The sequence below is a fragment of the Melospiza georgiana genome, chromosome 5, assembly GCF_028018845.1.
Source record: "Melospiza georgiana isolate bMelGeo1 chromosome 5, bMelGeo1.pri, whole genome shotgun sequence".
NCBI classification, from domain to species: domain Eukaryota; kingdom Metazoa; phylum Chordata; class Aves; order Passeriformes; family Passerellidae; genus Melospiza; species Melospiza georgiana.
The window spans coordinates 35,116,638-35,141,435 of record NC_080434.1 but is presented as its reverse complement, the minus strand read 5'-3'; the positions used below and the strand labels follow the sequence as shown (position 1 = coordinate 35,141,435).

The window sequence follows — 24,798 nt, the reverse complement described above, 5'->3', positions numbered from 1 at the left end:
CCATCCTGGAGCTCAGGGGCTGAAACCAGCTCAGTTCCAGGCAGCTCTGTCCAGTGCCCCCAGGGACATCACTGGGCTGAAGGTTATAAATGCCAGTTCTGTGCCACATAACCCTGTCCTTGTCCCTGTGCTGCTGCTGAGCTTCCTTGGAAGCTCTGCTGCTCCTGGCACAGCTGCTGTCCAAGGCAGCAGCTCTGCATGGGAATGCTCACACTGCATGGGGCACTGGGAGGTTACTGCAGTGGGAATGGAGCAGGGAATTTGGGGCTATGGGTGTAATTCAGCACAGCTGACAAGGAACCCCAAATCTGGGCACCACACAGAGAACAATCCTTGTCCTGCCCTGTCAGGACTTTCTTCAGTCAGTGAAGTCTTGAGCAGCACCACAAACTAATACAGAGGCGCTTCAGATCCAATAGCTTTTGACCCTCCTCTTCCCTTTAGCCTAAGTGTATGTTAAAAGCAGCTCATTCACTGAACTACCAGTATTGGGCATGTAATTAAAAGGGGGAAATGGAAATTAATGTTTTCTACTCATTGAAAAACAAGAAAATACTTTTCCCTGGCACAAAAGCAGGGGTCCTAAGGTAAAATGTCTTTACTTTTCAAATAACAACACAATTAGAGCAAAAATCACCAAAAGTGTCCCTACTAGGGCATTTACCTTCTCTCAGGTGCATTCCATATAGTCCGTGGCAGACTTCACCAATGACCATCAACTTCATAACTCCCCTCAACTTTCACATCAACTTTAGAACTCCCCTTCCCAAATCCAGGCACTCTACAGATATGCACATATGGCAGAGGAAGAAACAAGCTGTAAACAACAGGCAGTTTCCACTGGCACTACAGCAATCTCCTGCTAAACATGACCAAAGCCAGAGGGTTCCCCAGCCCATCAAAATCTTCAAAATCAAAAGAACAGCTCCTCTCTACAACAGCACAGAGGAAACCACTTAGCAATGCCAAAACCTCAAGGACAACAAACACACAAAATATTAAGAAAGATATTTAAACATCAGCTTTGATAAACATGTTTAATAATCCACTACTTTACAGGACAGTCATTTAAAAGCTGGGCTTCAGGAGAAATATTCAGACTTAAATGCCAGTTTTCCAAAACCCTCACCTAAGACACTGAGACATCAAAAGCTGGGTTTGTTCAGCCTACCAAGAACTGCACAAGAAGCTCAGAGTTGTGGTTTTGCTAAAAACAGACACTGTACCTAGGGAAGGGGGTCACTTTCTTTCCACACTGCACTGGATCGGCAACAGCCATTCTCCAATGTGGGCAACACCCGCAGGGAAAGGCAGCACTCAGTTCCCTCAGCGGTGCCTGTTTCAGGAATCACACACACACACCACCTCCCGGGGCAACCCTCCCTCCAGTGAGGTCTCTGGGACGGCTCTGCAGTGACACTGCTCTTCCCTCCCAAGGAACAAGGTGTTACAGACACACACTGGGGGAGGATCCCCACTCAAGGAGCAGCCCAGACCTGTGCACAACTTCTGGGCTGCACATAAATGCACAACTCGGTGCTTTCCAGGAAGGACAACATACAACTGCACAGAACTACCACTGTCCCCACTACTGACACGATATGTGAGTGCATATACACCACAAATTAAAAATTAACTTTTTCCTATTCCCAGGAATAATTTGGGAAGTTTAAACCAAGTAAGAAAAAATATATTCCTATTTATTTAATTTACTCCTTGGTTTCAGAGAAGTTAAAATAGGTGTCAATACAGACACAGCACTTTTTCTTCCATAGGACAGCAAGTCTGCTGTGGCCATGCAATTCAGAACTGCATTTCATGCCCACTCCATCATATTAATGCAAGACAATCCAAACCGAAACCTTCAACGATGGAGGAGGAATCCATGTTTTGGAGAAAATGAAGCTGAAATAGAAGTCTCCAGCTTGCAAGGTTCCTAAGTGGAAAGCAAGGGGGTAATTTCCATCCTACCCGTGGTGTAAAGGGCTGAGACTGCAAGGCCGACTATCTGGAATGGTGTGCACCAAAAACAATTGTAAAAGTCATCTAGCTTGAGTCCCCAGAGGAAGGAGGAAGTTTTTCACTGTAGGAAAAACAAGACTACAGGAAAGATTCCCAGTCAAGGCATAGGCAGGGGAAGCAGCCGTCACCTCCTCAGCGGGTGGGGAAGCCCCCTCGATGGGTCCCTCCACGGCCCCCTCTGAAGCCTCCCCGCTCACCACGGAAGTTGGTTCTGTTCCTCTCCCTGCCCCTTTCTCCCCGTCCTGCCGAAGTCCCTCCTCTTCCTCCTCCCCTGGGAGCACCCCCACCCCGGTCGGACTTGGATTTGGGCGGTGGGGACTTGGGCCGCAGCCTCTCGATCTCCTCGGTGCAGCCGGTCAGGTGCGAATTGGGAGCCGTGAAATACGAGGAATACGTTTCTGCGTTGAAGTTGCTGTTTGTGAGGGTGGGTCCCACCGTCAGCCAACCTCGGGAACAAAACCACAGTGAGCAGAAGCAACATTGTTGTTTGAAGTTGTTTGAAGTTGTTGTTTGTTGTTTGAAGTTTGTACTTCACTGAACAGAACGAAAAGTCACCTCTAGAGTTGCTGCAAAGTTAAGATTTATCTGGGTATTTCTAAGGCCTTGTTTTTCTTTTATTTTTTAAAATTTTTTATTACTCATGGCTGTGGCAACATTCACACTGTGCTTTCACAAACCCCTACCCTTCTTCTTACTTGTCCTTACACCACAACAGTGCTTTTAAAAAAGACTCTGAAGTTCTACCAGAGTAACCTGACTGTGAGACACTGACATATAGAATCCCCTGGCAGCAGCACAGAAGGAATACCTGAACAATGTGTCCTGATCCATGTATTTCTTGCATTTTGCATCATGCCAGATGCAGCACCCACTGTGAGATACTGCCACTTCAGACACAGGCAAGAGCACTAAGCTCATAGGGGTTGAAAAGCAGTTGGAAAAAGAAATCACTTTTCTGAGAAGCATAAACATATAGGAGAAAAGGAATCTCAATTGGATTTTGATATGCTCACTGATGCATTAAACGCATGGATAGGCAAAAATATTGGTAAACAAGAATCTCTCTTCTGGAAAAATTACAGAAATGAGAATTCTCATAAACTTTCTAAACAACAGTTCTGTGACTGACAAATCTCCACAAACAGCAAAAAACTATGTCCTTCAGATCTGCTGTCTGATCTACCACATACATATGGAAACCTCTTTAGGACCCTGCAATGAATTTTGCCGTTCGGTCAAAAACAACATAGCAGTTACCTGGTCGAATCGTGCTGTCTCTCCCGAAGAGGTGAAGCCGCCGCCGCCCGAGGCAGAAGTGCTCAATGATGTGAAAAATCTCCACAGGTTTCTCTATGTTGCCGATTTCAGGCTCCTCAGTGATGATGAGGTCGATGTCAACGTTGGCGTGGATGAAGTCTCCGTCGGTGCTGCGGCGCACCGTGCCCTTGATGCCCATGAGGCAGTGCTCCTGCAGACACACAGAGCTGTCACCTGTCACACCCACTGCTGTGCCAGGTGAGCACAAGGGACAGCAAGGACACTTCTGAGCGCATTCCACTCTTACAGGAGAGAAAAGTCTGAAACAAGAACTAGAGCAGAAAAGCCGGAGCCACAAAAGGAGCCAGCTGAGAACAAAGCAGAGCAGTACTTTAAGCAGAAGCTTGATAAACTCCACTAAGAGGTGGTAAAACTCAAATCAAGGCTGAAGTCAGCTACATGGACTTTTTCAATTAGAGAACTCTAGGCTGGAAAGGCTGAGAAGTCTCCACAAGGCAAAAGAGAAAAACATGATGACAAGAGCAAGGAATGGTTATTAATTCTGATTAATACCTGTCTTAGCATTCTGATCCTAACTGTATTCATATAATAACTTGAAAAGTTTTCAGTCATGAAACAGGCAGTGGAAATAATATGTACTTTTTCATGCTGTACCTCTGTCAGTAAAGGGACCCTCAGAATTCCCCTCAGGTTCCTTTCCAGAAGATATCACTGCATAAAACCCCACAACCACCATCAAACTCTCAGGCAGCTCATCAGCGTTAGAAATGTTCTTGAGCTGTAACATGCATAATTTTCCTTCTTTCTACAACACTGAAGACATCTGAGTGAGTGAAATGTGGCACCCATGAATGAGGGCTGTTCCAGGATGAAAAGGGGCTCCTACATACTCATTTCAGAGCTCTGTTTCTGGGAATATCAATCTTGGATGAGCGATGTTCCCAGGATCAAATGCTCTGACTCACTAAGTGCCACCAGATGGCTCAGGAAACAGCTGCAGACAAGAGAATGTAACCATTCCTGAATTTTGGAAAGGGTTTGCAGAGTGAGTGGGTAAGCATGAAAGGCACAATATCAGACCAGTCACATCTGTGCAGAGGGTGTTGCACTCATGCAACACAGCTTTGGACCTAGAATTTACCTAAGGGAAAGGCAGAATACTGCTAAGCAAATCACCCACCAAGCCAAGCCTCCTCAGTCTAGTCCTTAGGAGAACTATCCCCAACCGTTTACTTCCATACCACAGGGTATGTCACTCACAACTACTGGGATTCTCTGACAGGTGGCACAGCACTGAGCATCCCGGGAGAGATGCCTCAGCCAAACACAACAGAACACATTTCTGCTCTAAGCACTGGCAAACACAGCTTGAAACAGTGTTTGTTTAGTCAGAGCAAACTCACTCCATTTTCAGTGTTTATCACAAACAGTGACCTCAGCTCAACTCTCGCTCCATAAACAGGAATTCCTCCATACCAGAAACTATTTTTCTGTGCTAAACAAAGACGTAAGTCCCCTCAAATCCTCCTGTGTTAGTTTAACCTTGCCCTCATGAGCAAACTGCACACATTTGCAGTACTATATGCAATAAACACACAATATTTATACTTTTAAATATTTATAACTAATACAACACACCTTCAAACAAACTTCAGATTAATGTAAATGCAAGTCAAAGAAAGATTCCAGATATCCTAAAGGGAAATTTATACTCCTAACTAATGGCCAATTTTAGACAGACTTGAGGATGTTTAATGCTAATGAATGATTAATGAATAAGGGAAGGAGCCCTTGAAATGGAAGGGAAGGACAACTTGAAATGAATAAATTGCCAATCAGCTCTCTGTACTCAGTAAAACTTCCAGTTACACTCACATATACCCAAATTAACTATTTATGAGTCTCATTAACATTTCTCCAAGTTTCTGATCAACACACATTTGAGTCACAAACTTTTTTTTCTCTGTACCTCCTTCAATACACATCCTCCACAAAACATCTTAAAACAAAAGTTTGGTTTAAACCAAGCTGACCCATTCTGTCACTTGTGCTATACAGTCATCTCCAGGAAGGCAGGAGATGCTCTGGTTCCTCCAGGCTTCTCTCTGGTCCAAACTTGGGCGCACACTTTGTGTGCATTTAGAACCAGTAGCCGATTTTCTATAGCTGTTTTTTATTAATAGATTCAGTTAAAATCTACAGATTTAAAAGACTTTTGACATTGACTTTAGTCAGATTCTATTGCTAAGTTTAGTTCCATAAAATGTACTTTGCAGAACAGAACTTGCAAGTCCTCCTGCTGGCTTTCTCACAAGCCTGTCACCAACACTGGCTGTGTCATCAGCACAGAGACAGAATGGAAACAGAGGAGGAATGGAGCCAATCCTTTCCTTTACCTTGGTTCTTTGGAAGACAGCCTTGGGGTCTAGAGTCTTGGTCTTGCCAGGGTTGTTCTTATTTGTTTTAATCCAGCAAATGTCCTCACATCTTCTGTAACCCCATTTGCGCAGACACTAAATGTTAGAAACAAATAAACCAGTTCACACTACATAAAAACATCAAGTGACCTGAACTGAACACTCACTTAGGTCTTGACTTCTCTTATTCAAGGACAGCTACTACAAACCTGTCTAGGACCAAGCCCAGTCTATCTGGCCAACTTCAGACTGAAAACAGCCAAAGCAAAGAGATCAGTAATCACAGCTACCCTTAAACAGTTGTCTGTGAATTGTTTTCATGCAAAGCACTGCTTGAACTAAATAAAGAAGGTTTCAGCACTGCAGGAGCCAATTGGGAATTCTTAGTGCAGCATCCCCAACACGAGCAACGTTTCCCATGCAGAAAGATGACAATTGTATCCCAATTTATGAAACAGTAGGACCTTTCTCCTAGCATGCATTTCATGCCATTTCATGCCATTTCTGGCAGAAAACTACTGAGAGTTCCATTAAAAAATTGTAACTTGGCAACCTACTCCTCTGTTACCACACATACATCCAAACCACAACCCCAAGGAATTATGCTTCCTCACACAGTCAGTGACTCAGCTGGACATTTACAGTATCTAAACAGTTAATGCCATTTAAAATCACATATCCTCTAACACAGTAACAAAACATCCCTCAGTAGTTAGGGCTGAGAATTCTATACAGGGAAAAGTCAAAGATAAAAATAAACTCTTAAGCCTGTCCCTGATAAATTGAATTAAAACAACATCTTACCACTCGGCCGAGATCCAGACCCTCACCCGAGCCGCACCACAGAAACACAAATGACCTTGGGGCTGCAATTTCTTCAATTTCCAATTTCATGATCTAATAATAATAAGTGCAATAAAAACATTTCTCAATTAAATACAAATCACCACTTCCATCAGGAAGAATACTAAGTCTTGAGGCATTGTCACAGAAACCATCAGGAAGCACAGCTGGGGGCTGCCCAAGGGAAGCAGGGAACTAATTCCTTGTTTTGCTTTACTTGTGTGCTTAAACTGTCTGTCTCAAGGTTTGAGTTTTCCAGCTTTCACCCTTCCAATTCTCTCCCTGATCCCACTGGTGGGGGAACGAGCGAGTGGCTGCCTGGGGCTAGGCTGAAACCATCACAAACAGAAATTCTACCTGTATCAGAAATTCTAGACTTAAAAGGCCAACGCAATCCACATGGTCTCCTCCTCAAATCTCTGCTTTGTTTTATCATTCCACTGACAGCAAAAATATTTAATACAGAAGCAACAGTACTCTGTTTCTTTTCCTCTCTGTAAGTACTCACATGAAGGTTGTGAAGACATTCTAAAAATCTCAGCTTAATTCCTATCACTAAATAGGAAAGACATTCTCTCCATTTTCACTTTCAGGAAAAGCAGCCAGAATTTATGAGAACAGTGGTTCAACAATGGCAAATGAGTAACATTCAAGATGAAATAACTTGGGATGCAAAGCATCTGTTAGTCATCACAAATTGAAAGGATTCATCTCTAACTTGCTAACACATCAAATCAAGCTTCATTCAATGCCATTCCGAGGAAAAATAATGCAGTAGGAGCCATTCTAGGAGGATGTAAGTCCACACTGGGAAGATGAGTCCTGCCTCCCACACTCTAATTTTTTTGTTCGAATTGAATGTTTTTTCCCTGGGCAGCACTGGCAGGCACCATTTTTGAATAAATACAAGAGAAAGACTTCCACAAATGAGGTTTATCTATTTTGTTACGTTTCTAGGGATTATTACTGGTTTGACCATCAAAATTTCCTACCCAATCAATACCTGGAGAATCGAGGAATGTCAGTAAAGCAAACTAACCTGCACTTTTTACTAGAAGAGCAGCATATTAAAAAACATGCCTTAATAATCTCAAGAATTTCAAGAAACAAGGGAATCTTTTCAATTCAGGACAGTCAGTATTTCAACAGCCAAAAATCAAAGAGAAAGCTCAGTGGAGGTAAGGGCAGACAGAAAACCCACTATTACTAGGTTCAAGTTTTCAGCCAGGCTCAGAGAGAACAAAAAGTTGTATTTGCTAAATTAAACCCTGAAACTATTTGCTTAAACAAATGTATGAAATGCTCTTCACAGCAAAACAGGTACTTACATCATCCCAGGTCCAGCATTTTTCATTGGCAGTAATGCCAGTCTCTCGGTAATATTCTTCCAATGGTGGCTCCAGGAGAATCACATCAAATTTGGACTTCAGTTCCCTAATATCAAAGGCTTCCAAGTCTGCTTGCAAATACCTGTTTAAACAGATGATGCCAGACTGCATCAGACAAGGTTCAACACTGAACTACACTCCACACACTTCTGTGCAGCCAGTTAAGAGCAGGGTCTCCTGGGTGGGTTGTACATCTCAAATGCTAGATACATTACACATCCTCACTGGAATCAAGGCTGGATGCTATTGAATTGTGGTTTTTAACTAGTCTTAATAAACAGTTTTTAGGCTTCTAACTTAGCCAGCAGGAAACAGATGTCCACACAGACTGTACAACAATACCTAGTGCAGACTCACTGCACTCTCTGTACATCCATAGGAGGAAACATTTCAGAAGCAAACACTCACTGCCTGGCTAACTAGGAAAGTGTCATATTTTTAGAATTATTCCAAAGACTCTAAATACTAGAAACATTGTTACTTTTTATATAGTTATACATGTATTCCATGTATTTCCCTATTCCTGTACCAAGTGGAATTCCCCCCCCCATTGATTCCATTAAATATATGCTCACGCACACTCTTATGACTCTCCTTCACACCTGCACACCACTCACTGCTCCACCACTACCAAAAAATGACACTGCTCTCCCCTAAGTTCCTTTAACTTTAGTAAAGCTAATAATAGACCACCACCTTTCCCCTTCCCAAAAAAAGATTCCATGTGTACTAGGTGTTGTCAGAAGGCAGCATTTGATTACTGGTTTTCCTACTTTTGTACTTTATGACCAAAACACATGCCTAGCTTAAAAGAGCAGGTTGAGTTTGCAGTTTGCCCTCAGTTGTGTTCAGACAACTACTTCATAGGGTTTTATGTGACTATCATTAAATAAGGGGGATTTTGTGGTACAGATCAAGACTACTGCATGTGACAAGCATAAGGTTAAGTTCAGAGAGGTCTGAATCCCTGCAGCAACAGGCTGCACACTGAGGCTGTGTCTGGCATTCAGCAAAAACAAGGACTTTTAGTTAGCCTAAACATTTTTGTCTTCAATTCCAAAATAACAGGTGATTGATGGACACTGAGATAATAGCTGAACACTATACAGAAACCAGCTGCTACAAGAAAAGCTAAGGTTATATTAAGAGGCAATTTTTTTAAAGCTCTTGTTATCATAAAGCACATGATAATGTGAGATTCACCACCACATGATATTCTTAGTTCCCAAATTAAAGCCTTCAGCCAAATCAGTTGACAATTTGGCCTTAAAAAAATCAAAGCTTTAGAGACTATAAATAATCACACACTGGAAAGAAAATCTGGTTTATACACAGTATTAAACATCTAGATCAAACTAACAACACCAGAGTGAACTTATTCTTCTATGCTTCAATTGATTCATTTGTATACACAAACAGAAAGAAAAAATGTAAATTCTAAGCAGGTGCTGAAGATAGAGATTTGCAAAGCAGACAGCTAACTTCAAACAGGTCTGGAGAAGAAAGGCATTTTCCACAAGAACACTTACATGGGAGGAGTGTTAGATTTACATATCAGCTCATCCTTCAATCTGATGAGCTCTCTAAGTTTTGGATATTCTTCAAACCTATCTGCTAAGCCTAAGAAGAAGAAAACATGAAGTTAACAACTACTTAACAGAGTAAATCTCTATCAATTAAGCATTGTCCAGTATTCTAAATAGGTCCAAATGTTAATACTTAGCCTAAGTTTAATTTTTGTTAGAACAAAGCAAACCCTTTAAAGCAGTTTTTGTTCAGTACTTGACAAAAGCCTCCTGCCCTCACCCAGCCAAGCAGGGCTGTTACTGATGCAGTGTCTATGCTCTGATCTTCTCTAGAACACTACAGTTGATCAGGAATTCACAACAACTGTTACCAGAAGGAAACAACCTTTCATTTAAACTGAAAGTGCCAGGATGATGAAAGAAACTATTTTGGTTTTCCCTCATCTCTAAAATTTCTATTAAGATCTAATTAATATTAATTCACAGCATAGTCTCTGTAATCTTTGTGTAATCTTTGGACTGTTTCCAAAGTGGCACCTGGGGTGTGGCAGGTTCCCTGAGGCAACCCTCACACTGAGATTTGGTGCTGTGTTGGCAGTCATGAAGATCGGAACACATGGTCCGACATTTAGCTTTATGATATCAATTTTCCAACCTTTCATGTGCACAGAATGCAAAGGAGAGAGCCCTCATTAGATCTTTTGCAGAAAACATTGTAAAAAGGAAAATGTTCTTTGAAGTATATTTCATTCTCGCTTACAGACAACGGGTTTGCTACTGCCAGCAGCAGGTTCAGCATAGACCAACAGGGCACCATTCCTGCTTCCCAAGCAGTATCACTTCAGCTTAAGTAGGAGTGATTTAAAAGGCTTCGGCTTCATGTTCATTTAAAAGTACAACTTGGAATGGTACTAATAAATTGGGGGGGAAAAACTTCACCCAAACCCACGAACCCTTCATCTCTCTCCTTATTTTAATTCAAACTTTTCAAGTCCCAATCCTAGGAATGCAACAATAAAAGTGAAGTTCTCAGTACCTAACCTTTATTATCTCTTTCCACTTGTGCATGAAACACCCAAAAGTTCTTTTCATCCTTTTTTTTTGCATATGTAACAGCTTAAAGCTACTGCTGTGTTCTCCCAATTTCCACTACTGTGCTGCTCCCAGCCATTGTGAGTCCAATACCCCTGGGCAACAGCAGCTAAGCAATAGATGCAAAACAATTTTCAATCAAAAACCCTCAAACTAACCAAACGTAGAACCACAGGTCTCTCCCTCTTTTCCAACAGCAACATCAAAAAGATACAGCTGGGTGTTCTCTTAAAGCCACTTGTTTCTCTTTGGGCCACGTGCACTAACACACAGCACCTCAGCAGAGTTGCGATCATGGTGTGGGAAACGTGTGCTCACCAATGTACAGCTTGACACTGCTCAGCCCTGGTAAAGGTTCTGGCCCTGCTCTTGCTGTTGTCATCTCCACAGCAACACTGTCTGTTTGTCCTGTCCCTTCCCTGTTCATCTCCTCACCAACACTGCCTGTTTGTCCTGTCCCTTCCCTGTTCATCTCCTCACCAACACTGGCTGTTTGTCCTGTTCCTTCCCCATCCATTACACAGCAGCCATGGCATACAACAGGGGCTGCTGTTTCTCCATTTCCGAGAAGAGTGCAGAACTGCCTCAAGTACATAACTGTGAAGGCCAAGGGCTTTTGGCATAAAGATCCAATTGAATTAAAACAGCCCAGATGTGTTTCACAGAACCATTCACAAAACAGAGAAGAATAAACTAAAAGCCTCTGGAGGCAAATCAAACCTCTTTGGGCTGCCATTTAAAAACACAACCCCCTTGCGTTGGCAATCTTACACTAGGAAAAATATAGACAACTGTTGCATAAAACTGCAGAGGGAGATGTCCTGCTCCTTTTAAAAGCCAAATGCCAGGTACCTATTCTGGGAAACAGGACCAAACCGTGCCTTAGTTTTAGCAAGTTTAAGTTCAGGCCCAGTGCAGCATCATTTGAGTAGTAAGTTATGTCTGGATACATGTCAACCTGAAAAGCAACATCCTCTATACCTGGGCATGCTAACGAGCTGTCAGCAGTTACCTAACTTAGCTGAGAAACATTATCCATATTGCTTCCTGACTTAAATGTCATTATTTCCCATACTTTACATGCTTAAGAGGCAATACAGCCCAGTACACAGCTGAACTGTAAACTTCCGGAGCTTTCAAGATCTCCTCATTAAACTTATCTACTTTCTGGAATCAAAATAGCTTAGGCTGGAAAAAAAGTCTTTCTGGTGCAATACTTTCAAATAAAACTAAGGGTAAGAACAGCCTTGGCAGTAATGACCTCCTAAGTAACTGCAAATAAAACCATTCATGTAGATGCCTATACTGGTAGTATGCACACTGAGACAAAAAACTAGGAAGAGTTTGTGCACCTACACTTCTCAGAAACTGTAAGGAATTACAAAAGGGGAGGAAAAAGAAGTGCTATTGAATCAAATGAGTCATCCTCAAACAGTTCCTGGCTGCAACATACCAACGTCTCTGATGAAGTTCTGGGGTCTGTGTCCTGTATCCACAAAGTGCTGGCAGTAATCGTTGTGTGGATTTAAGCTCTGAGTGCCCTGGAGAACAGGAAGAAGTTCAGTGAGAACAACAGGAGACAAATGGACATACACATGTCAGTCTGATAAATGAGAAAGGAGTATATTATCTTTTCAACATTCCCTTATATTTCCCCTGGTCAAGACCATTCTTTTAGCTCCAACCCAGGCCCACCATTCCTGCAGCCCAGTGTGAGGTGCCTCAGAATAATGCAAACACCAGTTATAGTCAGAACTGTCACAGGCAACTTCTGTACCTGTGAGCTCCAAGCCACTACTTCAGCCTTTAAAGCTGTATTTCAGATCCCATCAGTTGCAGAAACAGTTTAAGACAACTAGGCCAGCTTTGACTACACTTCCAATTGCAAAAGCACCTCACCTTAAGAAAGGTACTGGAATCTTTGTAAATCTCTTCTTCATAAGGCAGGTTTTCTTCATCTTGCTGTAGCTCTACTTCATCCTTGGAAATAAAGCAGGTATTACAAGTGTGCACACAAGATCAAGCTGTTTCTGTCCTTTGCTTAAGAAGCAGATCATAAGGAGAAGTAGCCAGTACAAACAGCAGATCCAGCTCCACTGTTCAAGCAGGGGAAAAAAATACCTATTCCCCAAAAGGTCTGCACCTCTCTCACCAACAAGGAGAGTGTTATTGGGAAAGACCTCTGAAAGAAGAAAAAAGTAAAACCCCCTTCACTTGCAGCCCCTGACAGTGCTTTACATTTTTGTCCCACAAAACTTTTATTCTTTGGACTTAAAGTATAGATTTTGTCAATATTATTCTGCAGCAGAACTTTTGAGCATTTATATCTGGACAGTCATCTCTTATTTCCCAGCCTTAGCAAAGTCCACACTTTGAAGAAACAGCTCATGGTACGGGTCAGTATTGCATCTGGATTGCCCTTAAATATAACTTTCTCTTCTATAGCCCCAGAATTTACATTAAAACACCTAGAGAGCCACTAACTGTTCATTCAGCCGTTTCTGGGACTCAAGAGATCTGTTACACTGACATACTCTGAACATTCAACACAGAACTCAGAGAGAACAGAAACTCAAGAGAGACTCACTTCACATCACTGCCTTCCCACTGACCCTGGACCAACCCAGTACACAGATTTATAGAACACAGAAGTACAACTGAAGAACGACTAAACTGATATCATTTGCCATATTATCACAGCTGTATTTACTCTATACAGCTACTACATAAGCTGTCTCAATGCAGAATGAAAAATTAAGTGCTGTTCCTCCCAATTTTGATCCCTCTAAATGTTGAAATCTTCAAGTAAACTTCTATTATTTCCAAGGTGGAGCTTTGGACTGACTTCTGAAATGCCTGATGGGATAAACAGGTCACAGCTTCCCCTTCCCCATTCAGGTGGTGAACTTAGAGATACACCGTCTTTTTGCTTGTCCAACCAGATAAAAAAAAATATTACAATCAGCAAGAGTGTTTGCAAGAAAAGAAATGCAGAGACAAGCAGCAGCAAGTGTTATTCAGGTAAAAAAAAAAAAAAGCTGAAAGCTTGCATTTTACAAAAAACTGCTTATGCCATTATAAGTTACACCTGTTTCCCTCTTTCATCTTTCTCTAAACCTTGTCCTTTTGATGATAAGTACCAGTTAGATACCCGAGTGATCCCAGTTCTCTTTTATGCCTTTGTAAGCAGTTTAAGAAGTCTTGTGGCCATAAACAAAAGCCCACACCACCAACTTTCAGAGGGAAAGGAAACAGTCACAGCAGAGACAGAACAACACCAGCAGTAACACAAGATACTAGGTTCTTGTACATTAATTATCTGTGTTTTCCAAAGCATCTGCTATAGAAGCTGCCGAGTTAGGGAAACAGGAACGCCCCACAATATTCAAACATAGCTTGCTTCAAATGAGTGGAGATACATGGAATCCATGATTCAACCAAGTAAGCTTTCTTCAGCCTCCACAACAATGGCATGGAAGCATCCCAAGCCTGGAGGCCTCTGCTTGCACCAACAAAGTAGAACGGGGCAGTCTCAAATTAGGTTGGCTGACAGCAAAATAGAACCACAAGCGCTTTTGTACTCCACACAGCAGACACTCAGACAGGCTCAAACAATGGAGCCAAATCACCTGGGGAAGGCAGCAGGTGGAGCAGCACTCACAGCTCCCACAGGGGCCTCACAGTGGCAGTAGACTCTAATCCCATTGCTTCTCACTTCCAAATACACATCAGGGAGCTCAGCTAACCCTGGGACAACTGTTACAATTCCACAAGAAAGGAGTATTTTAGGACCTCTCCAAAACCACATCTGAACTTTCTGACTTAAAAATATCCATGATTCCTTTTTCCAATAGTGCATCTCTTCCCTATCACCCACCTCCCAAGGCTGGCAAGGCAGAGCCAGGCTCCAAGACCAGAGTCAAGCTGCCAGACTTGAGTCAGTGCTGCCCTTTGTTCTCACATCAGCCTGAGCCTTATGAAGAATCACCACTATAAATTCACACTTAGGCTACAAAAAAACCAAAAACAGACACACAGAAATTAAAAAACCCACCAAAATGAAAACACATTGCCTTTTTTTTTTTCTTTTAATCAGATCTTCCTAAACGGCTGAGAAAAGTAAAATACTTCACCTTTTATCTTAGAAACTACTATCACACAGGTTTGAGGGTACATTCACTTCCACCAAATGTGAAGCCAAGGCACAAAAAGTTGAAATAACTTCGTAAGACTTTCCTGATCCCATCACATAGAACCCAACACTGCAAGTCAGGGGTATAGACACAAGTCCCTTCATATCAGAAATACCTCTGATTTTCCAAACAAAACTGGCAAACTTGCAAAACTTGTCCTCAACAGTTCTAGTTAAGTCTACTATTGCTTTTGTCTAAGTTGCATTAAACACAATACAATAGGGCTTGACACCTTAAGGATGCAGATTTTTGTATGACTTAATATTAGAAGACTAAATTTAAGCAGGCTCAGAGAGCTCAGGAAAATGCAGATGGAATTTTACTGTTCTTATCACCTTGCCAATAGAGAATTAGCAATGCCTGCAGGAAACAGCTGATGACTCCACAATAGGTGTTCTGCTCTGGGGTTTCAAGTTTCTTAAGTCTGTTCATCTGCTCAACTGAATTTTGTCTGAGCTACTGTTATTAAAATATTCTTCCATTTCAACAACATAGAAAAAGTCTGGCCACTTGCAAGTGGTTACAGCTCACCTCAGGGTAAGTCTTCTCCACAATGATTAAGAAAATCTTAATGATAAGATTCATGTACTTTGCCAACCCAAGTAACTTACCCACATATACTTTATAGGTAGTAAAAATTTAGTTCGTTACCATGTACTTGATGAAGAAGTAAAATTAATTTATATTAACTGATCACTAATGCAAGAATTAAAACACTGGTTCACAAACAGCAGTCTACCTCATGGTGACAATTTCTTTACTAAACAGGATATACAGACTAACATCATGTTAAAAATAGTGTCTGTCCCTTCACAGAGAGATTTTCAAAGTAAACAATCAAAAACCATCCTGTCATACATTAACTTTTTAGTTTAGTAAGATAAAAGGCAGACATTATTACAGGAAGATTTACAAAACTGTACACAAGTGTAACATGACAAAGGCTTTGTATTAAAAAAATTACTATTTCATCCAAGAGAGTAGCAGACACTGAACTATTTCATATACACTGACAGTGATTGGATTTAACCACAGAAAAAAGGCTATTAGGACATGGAAAAAAGGGAGGAGGACACACACTGCAACCAGATCCCAAACCAAATCATAAAGACAGCTGTATCATAATCATGCCTTTGTTTAAGCTCTTTATACCTCTTGGCCAAAACATCACATGAGGAGAAAGCTGTCACATAGCTTTGGGATGAGCATTTGAAAAGTGAAGGGCATGAGAGTTTGACACTTCAATGACCATGGAGGCATTTTGGATTGTTTTTTTTAACCTAACTCTTGCTGCACATCTTGGACACTTAAAAGAACATCCCGAACCAAGCCTCTTACTTCCAATTCCCTCAGGATCCCCTGTTTCTTCCACTCATCCAGAACTGCATTCCTTGGCACTGAACAGATGGGCCAGGAGACACTCTCAGCCTCCCTTGTCTCATCCCATGGCCTGTGCTTGCTGCTAACGGCACAACTTTTCTTTTGACACAATGAAATTCTGGTCAAGCTTCTTTCTGTGTTTCTCCAAGCACACACACATTTTACTGCTTCCTCCCACAGCCAGCCATGGCTCAGTGCTGCTCCCTGGGCACTGACTCCTAGGCCTGCCTCCTCCTAGGAGCAGCATTAATTAAGCCTCCACACACTGGGGTTTGGTGAGTGCACAGCTCATTGCACACCTGAGGTGAACAATGTAGCATCTATGTTCTCTCTCTTACACTTCTGCAGTGCAAGGCATCAAGGGAGATGCCACTGTAGAACATACATATTAAAGGATGCATACATATCACATTTATTTTAATGTACACAAAAATTTTCTAAGTGTCTCGGGGACACAACACCAAAGAAAAGTAACTTTTTCCTCTTTTCTTACCTTATATTCTTCAATCTCTTCCTCATCAGCTTCTCCCTCATCTGGATATTTACGTTTTGCATTTGGTGCAGAAGTATCATAAGCAGCCCTATGAAGAGCCAAAATTCCTCATAAGAAAGTTTCTGTCTCCAAAGAAAAATGTTCAGGAATCTTTGGTAATATCCCTTGTCTGCATGTTACAAATTTGAAACTATTTCAAAACATCATACATGAAAAGCTATTCCTCTCTCAATATATTTCAGTTCAGCACAACTTATTAAGAATAGAACTCTTGAAAAGAGTAATTTCCTTGCCTTTCTCATTTTTCTGCTCTCAAAAGTACAGCTTATTTTAACCAACGCCGTATATCTACAGAATTAAGCTCATTCCCTTCCAATTCTCTGGATTTTTCTGTTCTAAAAGGTACACCTTGTTTTACCCCAAAGCAGTTTGTTTACAAAATTACGCCTGTTCAGACAGATGTTGCAAAAGCAGGAGAAAAAAATCAAGGAGGAAGACACAAGTTGAGGGGGAGGATATCAGGGACTTGGCATGGGTACTTAAAAATCCTTGCCAAAGTCAAAAGCCATGAAAAGGCCTGTATGCCAACAAGTGCAGGACCAAAGCTTGCCAAAACTCCCCTTCAATTTCATTTCACTATTGAAGGCCGAAACAGAAAAGAAGGACTTACGAACACTCTGGAATGGAGATATCATCAAAGGAATTTAAATTGAAGGGGGAAAAAAAATTGGGAAGAAAAAATGGACTGGGATTACATCTGGATTACATCTGGTGCAGTGCAAAGGACCACAACAGGCCAAAACTAACCAGACAGATGTTGTAAAAGCAGGGGGAAAAATCAAGGAGGAAGACACAACTTGGAGGGGAAGATAAGCAGTAGATTTTATTTGATAAGTAGATGATTAGCAGTAGATGCTCTGTGCTAGATGTATCTCTAGTTTCATGAGAACTTTCAAACTGAACTGCCCTGAACTGTGCTTAGCAGAAGTATGAAGGCTCTGGGACCCAAGCAGACGGCCCATTCTAAAATCAGATCTCAGTTTTCTTACACAGTAGCTTTTTCACACCAGAAACAAGTCAGCCTGCATTTCCAACCTGCTCTTAGAGGGGAATAACTAGACCCTACTCGCCTTAGTCGCGGCTCTGATGTGACTAATTACTGAGCTTCCTTCTACCGAGGGCAATCCCACGGCGCTTGCCGGGCCTGCTCTCCTATGCAGCCCCCAGTTTTGCACAGCCACCGCCCTCCCATACCGACCTGCAGGTCTCCCTGGTTTCCGCGATCTCCCGCTGCTCATCCTTGCTGTTGAGCACGGCGCCGATGCTGTCGGCGTTCTCGGCCCCCAGCTGCACAGCGGCAAACACAAAGTCACTTCGCGGCTAGCCCGGTCCCCCGCCCCGCAGCGCCCCGGTGCCTCGGCTGCTCCCGGCCGTACCTGCTGCGCCAGGAGCTGGCGGCGGAGCTTCTGCCGCTCGCGGATCTCCTGCAGGCGGCTGTTCATGGCCCGCACCGGCCCCGCGCTGCCGCGCTCCCGCCGCCGCCGCCGTCACTTCCCGGCCGCGCGTCACTTCCGTGCCGAGCAATTCCCGCAGGGAAATCCCGGTGTCGGCGCACCGCCCGTTCCCGAGGGATGCCGGCGATGTTCTGGTGTAGATGTCAGCTTCACGTTCACACTCGGGCGCTGCAGTGCACGGAACCACCCCTGAGGCGACACCCGGCTCAGGCCGTGTCACGGCTGTGACCACTTAAGCACCTGGTCGGTTTTTCTAAAATTCGTCCTTTGTATCCAATTCCAGTATCCAGCGTGGTTATTCGTAGGTTAACCATCATGTTTTGCTTCATCTTCTGATCCTTTAGAAACTTCCGCTAAGAGGAAAGAGAATCTTTGAAGCTCTTTTAATCTGATTTTTGGTGTCTTTCCTTCTTCCTCCTGTCCCCCTCGCTCCTCTGTACTATCTGTCTGCGAATGTATCTAATCCACATTTCATGCTGACTTTCTGAGAACTATTCAGAATGCAGTGAACAATAAAGATGGAAATAAAGGCCTGCAATAAATGTCAGTCCCTACTGTCTCTCAAAAGGAAACTTAACGAAAGAATAAAGCAACATTACAATTATCCCACAGTTATAATTAATGCTGATGTTTGCTCTCCTGACACTGTAATTGCCAGATGCAGCGATGTGGGCAGCAAGAGCTGAGAAGTGACACTCAGGTCCCTGCTACACACAGCATGCTGTTCCTCTGCTGGTTTCTGAGTGCCAGATACTGACACACTTTAGTGACGCAAGATGTTTTTCTCCTTTTTTTGAATGTGTGAATATTCGCCTTTTTTTAATATTGTGTACATGACAATGACATTATGCAGGTCACATGGTCACACTGAAAACTGAGAAAGATGCACGAAGAGAAGGAAATTAAAGAAGTCCAGACTAATGTTGTGGGAACTCAGCACATCCCTTTGGATGTCCAGAGTTGCCAAGAACCCCGTCGGGGGGCTTGGAGACCCTGGCATGCTGCCCGGAACACCTGGTGGCTTGATTTCGACCCTTGCAGCCAATTGCCAGTTTTGTATGAGGACATGAAAGTCACACAGGTTTGAATGGTGTAATAATAAAGTATTCACAGGGTGAAAATGTAGATTTTAGGATTTTTGGTATGGGTTATGGGGACAAGATGGAGGAACCAGGGTGTGACTAGTCCTCCTTTCTTCTTCTTCTTGTTCTCCATTTTCTGCAGTGATGTTGGCACTTTGAGATTGGTTTAGAATAGAAGTGCACTGTCTAACATAGGTGATAGGTATTGGGAATTTAGAGTAAATATTTTATACGTAGTTTGCAGTATAAAAAGACGATACTGCCTTGGGGGCGGTCAGAGTGCTTGTGGCTGCCTTGCTGAACAGCCCTCAGCTGGACAGAAAGAAAATTTTATAGATAAGAATTAATAAACAACCTCAAGACCGAAAAGCGAAGAGTCCAGACTCATTCTTCTGTTGCGTGGGCCGAAGCAGAGACATCCTGCACATCTTGGGGCAGAGAACAGCCGACCCGAGAAATACAAAAAGAAACCATTGCAGCTATCACATTTCTCAGTGATACAATATCCTAGAATTAGGAGGGAGCTTTTGAAATTTCATCTATTTGATCCAATACAATACCAAATTTGATCCAATACAATACCCTACGATACCAAAAGTTTTTTTTTCTTATTTCCTTAGGGAATACATTACTAGTTATACTGTCCTATCCGTAGACATGTTATGGGGAAAGAAATGCTCAGTAGCTGTCTCGTGCTACTGTGCACTGCTTTGACATTGTTGGTTGTAATGAATACAGTAGAAGCCTCTGCACAGTAACAAAATCACTTCCTCCTGGATGTGATCTGATGAGGTTTGTGGGAGCCTGCACTCCACTTTTAGAACTGGTTGCTAAGATGAGCTGATCTTTACAAACATTAATGGCTATATAAGAAGCCATATAAGAAGATGTTCTGCTGTATACATGCACTCTTTCAAAACAATAAAGTTGTATTTTTGCAGAATGCTCCATGCTTTTCTGCTTCTCTGTGTGTGCTGTGGTCAGTTAAGGTAAATATCAGACAGAATTCTCACTCCTCTAATGGTGACTAAGGAGTTTGTGGAACTGTCATCAACTCTGATCTATTATCCAGACTTCTTCCTTCATGTTTATGAAGCCAATTGTTTCCACATCCTATTTTTATTTAGCTGATTATTCCTGAGTACATTACCTTTCACTTCTCTTTTATGACACGCATTCAATCTTTTTAGTTCTTTCTACTGTTGCAATAATTTTCAATTCAAAGACTGTCCTCCAGCCTACTGTATCTACTTCCAGTGTCAGGTGGCTGTGCAATAAGCAGATATTCTCTGCCACTTTGCTTAACCATTTACAGTATTATAAAGTATTTATAATAACACAAATTCGCACCCATTTGGGAATTGTTACACTGACATATATTCAAGTCTAGACTAGTCCATTTAGCAAAAAACTGCTACTTATTTTGTGTCAGTAGAAATTATTGTAAAAGTTACACAGAGTTAGACACAAACGGCTTGATTTAGCACTCTTCTCTCATTTTAATTGTTCTTCACATCACATTGTGTCCTATTAGATGCTAAATAAATTAATAAACTAAAAGCACCAAATGGATCAAATAGATGAAATGAGAACGTTTATTTCAACTCAAAAAGGATGATTAGAAAAACATAAAATATAAGAACCTTTTATATTAGAAAAACAGATCTTAGCATGGACTAACATCACACTCTTATTTAATGTCCCTTTCGCCCATGCTTTCAATGAAGTACCTAGATGTACCTCTTTAGCAATGTCTTTATGAATTGTTACCTCAATCTTGGAGCCTATTTTGAACAAGTGACAGTATCCCAACACCCAGTGACCGCGGCTGTACTTGATTTTGTACCCCTGCCTTAGCCTGTGTCCCCTACAGAAGGCAAATCCCACTTAATGAGCCTATTGCAAAAACACCACACCCATGAGTCTGCACAAGCTCACTTAGCAGCTCCAATTTAGTTTCAAAAATCGATTGGAAGGAACTAAGTAGCAGCAGAGTGTCTATCAGGCGAGCACTGCCTGTCCTTAGTAAGCCCACAAGCATCCAGCCAAAACAGAGCCTCCATAAACACCCTGCCGCTGCCTGGGGATAATTTGCCCGGCATGTGCTGCCATTTCACACTTATCTAGATCAAGTTCCACTGCCACTTGATCCAGCCTCGGACATGTCCTTTGTGATGGACACAGAGCCTTGATGTTGGAGCTGCTGCCCCTGCACCAACTGGTCATACCTGGATGTGATCATTGACAGGAATTTTCAGAGATTTTGTAACTCCTTTGCTTTTGAATGGCATCATATTTCATTCTATTTTAGCAGCAACAATAAGTGACTTGCACACAAAAGTTTAAAAAATTATAAAATATTTCTAAGTCACCTATAAGGAAGAAACTTATTTAATGGCCTGAACTAAACATTTTTCTGGCCTCCTCACAAGCAGCATCCAACATTGCTCTAAGAAAACCAGCAGGATTGGAGCAGAATTAGAGAAGCATTTTGAACAGAACTTTGTTTACCTGAAAAATGTGGATGGGTCAAGAGATGGTTTTAGGACCTTGCACTGGATTTGCTTAACTGCTAGGAATAGTAATAATTTCTGCTTTTAAAAATTCTATTGATTAATAAATTTTGTTCTAGAAATGTCACAAACTATCAAAATTATAGTTTATATTCTTAATTCAAGATATCCTGTTTACAGCTATTCAGACTTGACATTAGGAAGCATTTCTGTAGGAGAGGGTGGTCAAACACTGAGCAGGCTCCCTGGAGAGGGGATCAATGCCCCAGGCAACCTGTCAGTGTTTTAGAGGTGTCCATAACAACAGGCTTTAACCTTTGGTCTGCCCTGAGGTACTCGGGCAGTTGGACCACATAACAGTCTGATCTACAAATTCAGTTGTTAATTTGTATTGCAAAAGATAAGACTTTGCCTTTTTACATTTCTTCCCTCAAGTCCCACTTCATTTGGAGACCAGGCAATAAGCTTCTCACCACATTCAGAGAATGCTTTTCAACAGAAATGTCTGTGTGTATGCCTTAAAACACAGCAGGTGAAGAGAGGGTGGAGTGCAGCTTTATGTTGCATTGCATCTAGCCTTGTGTTGACTCCTTTTCACTTAGACACTGCCCCCTTATTGAGGCAGGAGTAAATCTCTAGTAATTATACAATTCAGTGTTATTATTTGTTCTACCACTGAGCTGAATTTGATCCACTCAAGGGCAGCACAGATCTAATGACATGATGTCTCTGTCTCCTGGCTTTACTGTTACAAACCAAAGCATTGAAGTGGGAATTAGTAATGCTGTGAATAACAGAGAGCCGTATTTCTATAGATCGCAGTGTTCACCGACTTCCAGACTTAACTCTACAAGCACCGATCAGAAAATATTATGTATCACTTCCCTGCTTTCCCTATGCTTTTCACACAATATATGAAAATTACTCTGCCCGTTTTATCTTCCAGCCATACCCTGTGTCCCATCATGCTTGCAAAACAAGCCCATTCATTTTCTGTTTACTTGGGGTACCTGTACACAGGCTCTGTCTCAGCTGCTTTGTTTGTGCTGACTGGCAGCAAAGGAGACTGAATGATCCTGTACAGAATGTGACAGGATATGGCAGCTTGGTATACTGAAAACCTCCTGTGTCTGATGTCTCTGTATTCCAGAAAACTCATCTTTATGTATTACCTGACACACTCGGTACTTTAGTTTTCAGTATTATTTAGTGTCTCCTGGCAACCTCCACAGCTAACTAAATGGGGTATTTTCCATCAGCATGTTATTTGTACAAAATATTTTAAATATTTTTAAATATAGCCCTGAATTTATTGTTTATCTTCTTGTTACTCCAGAATATGGCTTGTAGTGAAATCTTAGAGAAAGGAGTTTTTCACTTTTCCTGGATCCTAGGAAATTCAGAGAGAAATTCAGGAAGAAAAGCCCACATATACAGGAAAAAAAAAAAAAAAAAAAAAAAAAGTGGGCACATGGACTACACACCATTGAAGTAATTTCCCCAGGGAAATGGTGGATTTCCTAACATTGGGCACTTGTAAGAGTGCTGAACCATCCCATCTAGGTTGTTCTTTTGCCAGGAAAGTTTGGGTCAGATGGTCCTTGAGGTCCTTTCCAATGTGGTGTCCTATGATTCAAATTGCAAGTTCACCTCCTACAGCTCCCAGCACAAGTTACTTACTTGATTTTTAAGGGCTAAATGAAGGCTCTGCTGAAACTAATGGCACCATTCTGAGACAGGGTTCCAAAACAGGGTAATAATCACAATAAAGCAAGGAGAAGTTTGAAATTTTACAATTGATAAAGTTAGCAGTACTTCTACTTCAGACAACTGGACATTGGTCTGTTAGAATTTAATGACTTACCATTAGGAAGTATTGTGTCAAATAACAATGTTTAAAAGTTTAAAGTAAAATAAGTAGAGTGTAGTGTAATACAGTGCTTATTCAAAAAGAAATAGAGTGCTAAGCAGATCAATATGAAAAAAGAAGTCACTAGGTTTTGTATAGCTGTACCTATAGAAAAAATAGTATTCTTCATAATCCAATGGGCTTCATTTTAATTTTTCCTTTTACTTGACATATCATTATGTCAGCCAAAATGGCCAAGTATGAAACCAGTAAGCTGGAATGTGTAATTCCACAGAACCTTTAGATTATCAAGGAAACAGCAATGGGGAAATCACAAAAATCGGACAAGAGGGATCTGAGGAGATAAAAAAGTCAGAAGTGAAGATGAATAAGGGAGGGCTTACCCAACAATGATGATTATAAGAAAGCTCTTTGTTTTGCCAGTAGTTCCAGCAGTGGAACTTTCCTGCTTTGTGCCCTTGTCATCTGTCACCCTTCCCAGCTGCATTCCGTGGGAATGAAGGCAATCTAAGTGCCAGTGTCTGTCACAGGTCTGCACAATGCCAGCGCTCTTCTAACTACAGGAGACATAATTCAATAGTGCAAAGATAACTCCAATCCCACCTGGTACAGAAACTCCCCAAACTGTACACAGGATCCCCACCTTATTTATTTTAAAGTATATGTGTCTGCATTGTAAAATTTCAACTACATTGTTGAAAGGAGGCACAAATATCAAGTATATCTTTGTGCATCACTTTAAAGCAATCAATGTGAAATAATTGCTGCAGCTCTGCATATATTTGTGAAAGGAAGCTAGGAACTACTGGGATCTGTATTTTTTAAAATGGTACCAATATGGGCAACCAAACTAAGACATGTATTCATAATGCACAATATCTTCTCACTAACATGAGAAGATTCACTGGTTTCAATGAAATTATTAACCTATACAGTCAAGAGACCATGATTATGAACACTCATCAATATATTCCCCTCCTTGACAGTTACACTTCTCAAATCATTCAAGTAAAACAAAAGGCAATTTGAAATTAGTCCTCATGCTTTCAATGCAAACCAATAAATCTCAGTCTCCCTGAGTCAAGTAAGTATAAACTATTTTTTTGGCCTTCCTTTTAGTAAGTATGAGAATATGTGTTCCTTTGAAAAAATAATAATAATATTCTTATCCAAAACTATTATGAGAG

General features: G+C 41.6%; 2 protein-coding genes across 3 annotated transcripts in view; both read right to left on the bottom strand.

Annotated features, from left to right (window-relative positions):
• Positions 1 to 24,798, bottom strand: part of LOC131084154 (bifunctional heparan sulfate N-deacetylase/N-sulfotransferase 3) — a 162,916-nt gene that overhangs the window by 41,168 nt on the left and 96,950 nt on the right. The window lies entirely within an intron of this gene.
• METTL14 (methyltransferase 14, N6-adenosine-methyltransferase subunit) lies at positions 1,024 to 19,473 on the bottom strand. The gene is made up of 11 exons (XM_058025334.1): positions 18,069 to 19,473; positions 17,891 to 17,979; positions 16,633 to 16,720; positions 12,466 to 12,546; positions 12,020 to 12,107; positions 9,478 to 9,568; positions 7,889 to 8,030; positions 6,522 to 6,614; positions 5,697 to 5,813; positions 3,280 to 3,490; positions 1,024 to 2,468 (listed from the first exon to the last, which is right to left on the bottom strand). The coding sequence occupies exons 1-11, from the start codon at positions 18,132 to 18,134 to the stop codon at positions 2,155 to 2,157; spliced, it is 1,380 nt and encodes a 459-aa protein (XP_057881317.1). The 5' UTR covers positions 18,135 to 19,473; the 3' UTR covers positions 1,024 to 2,154.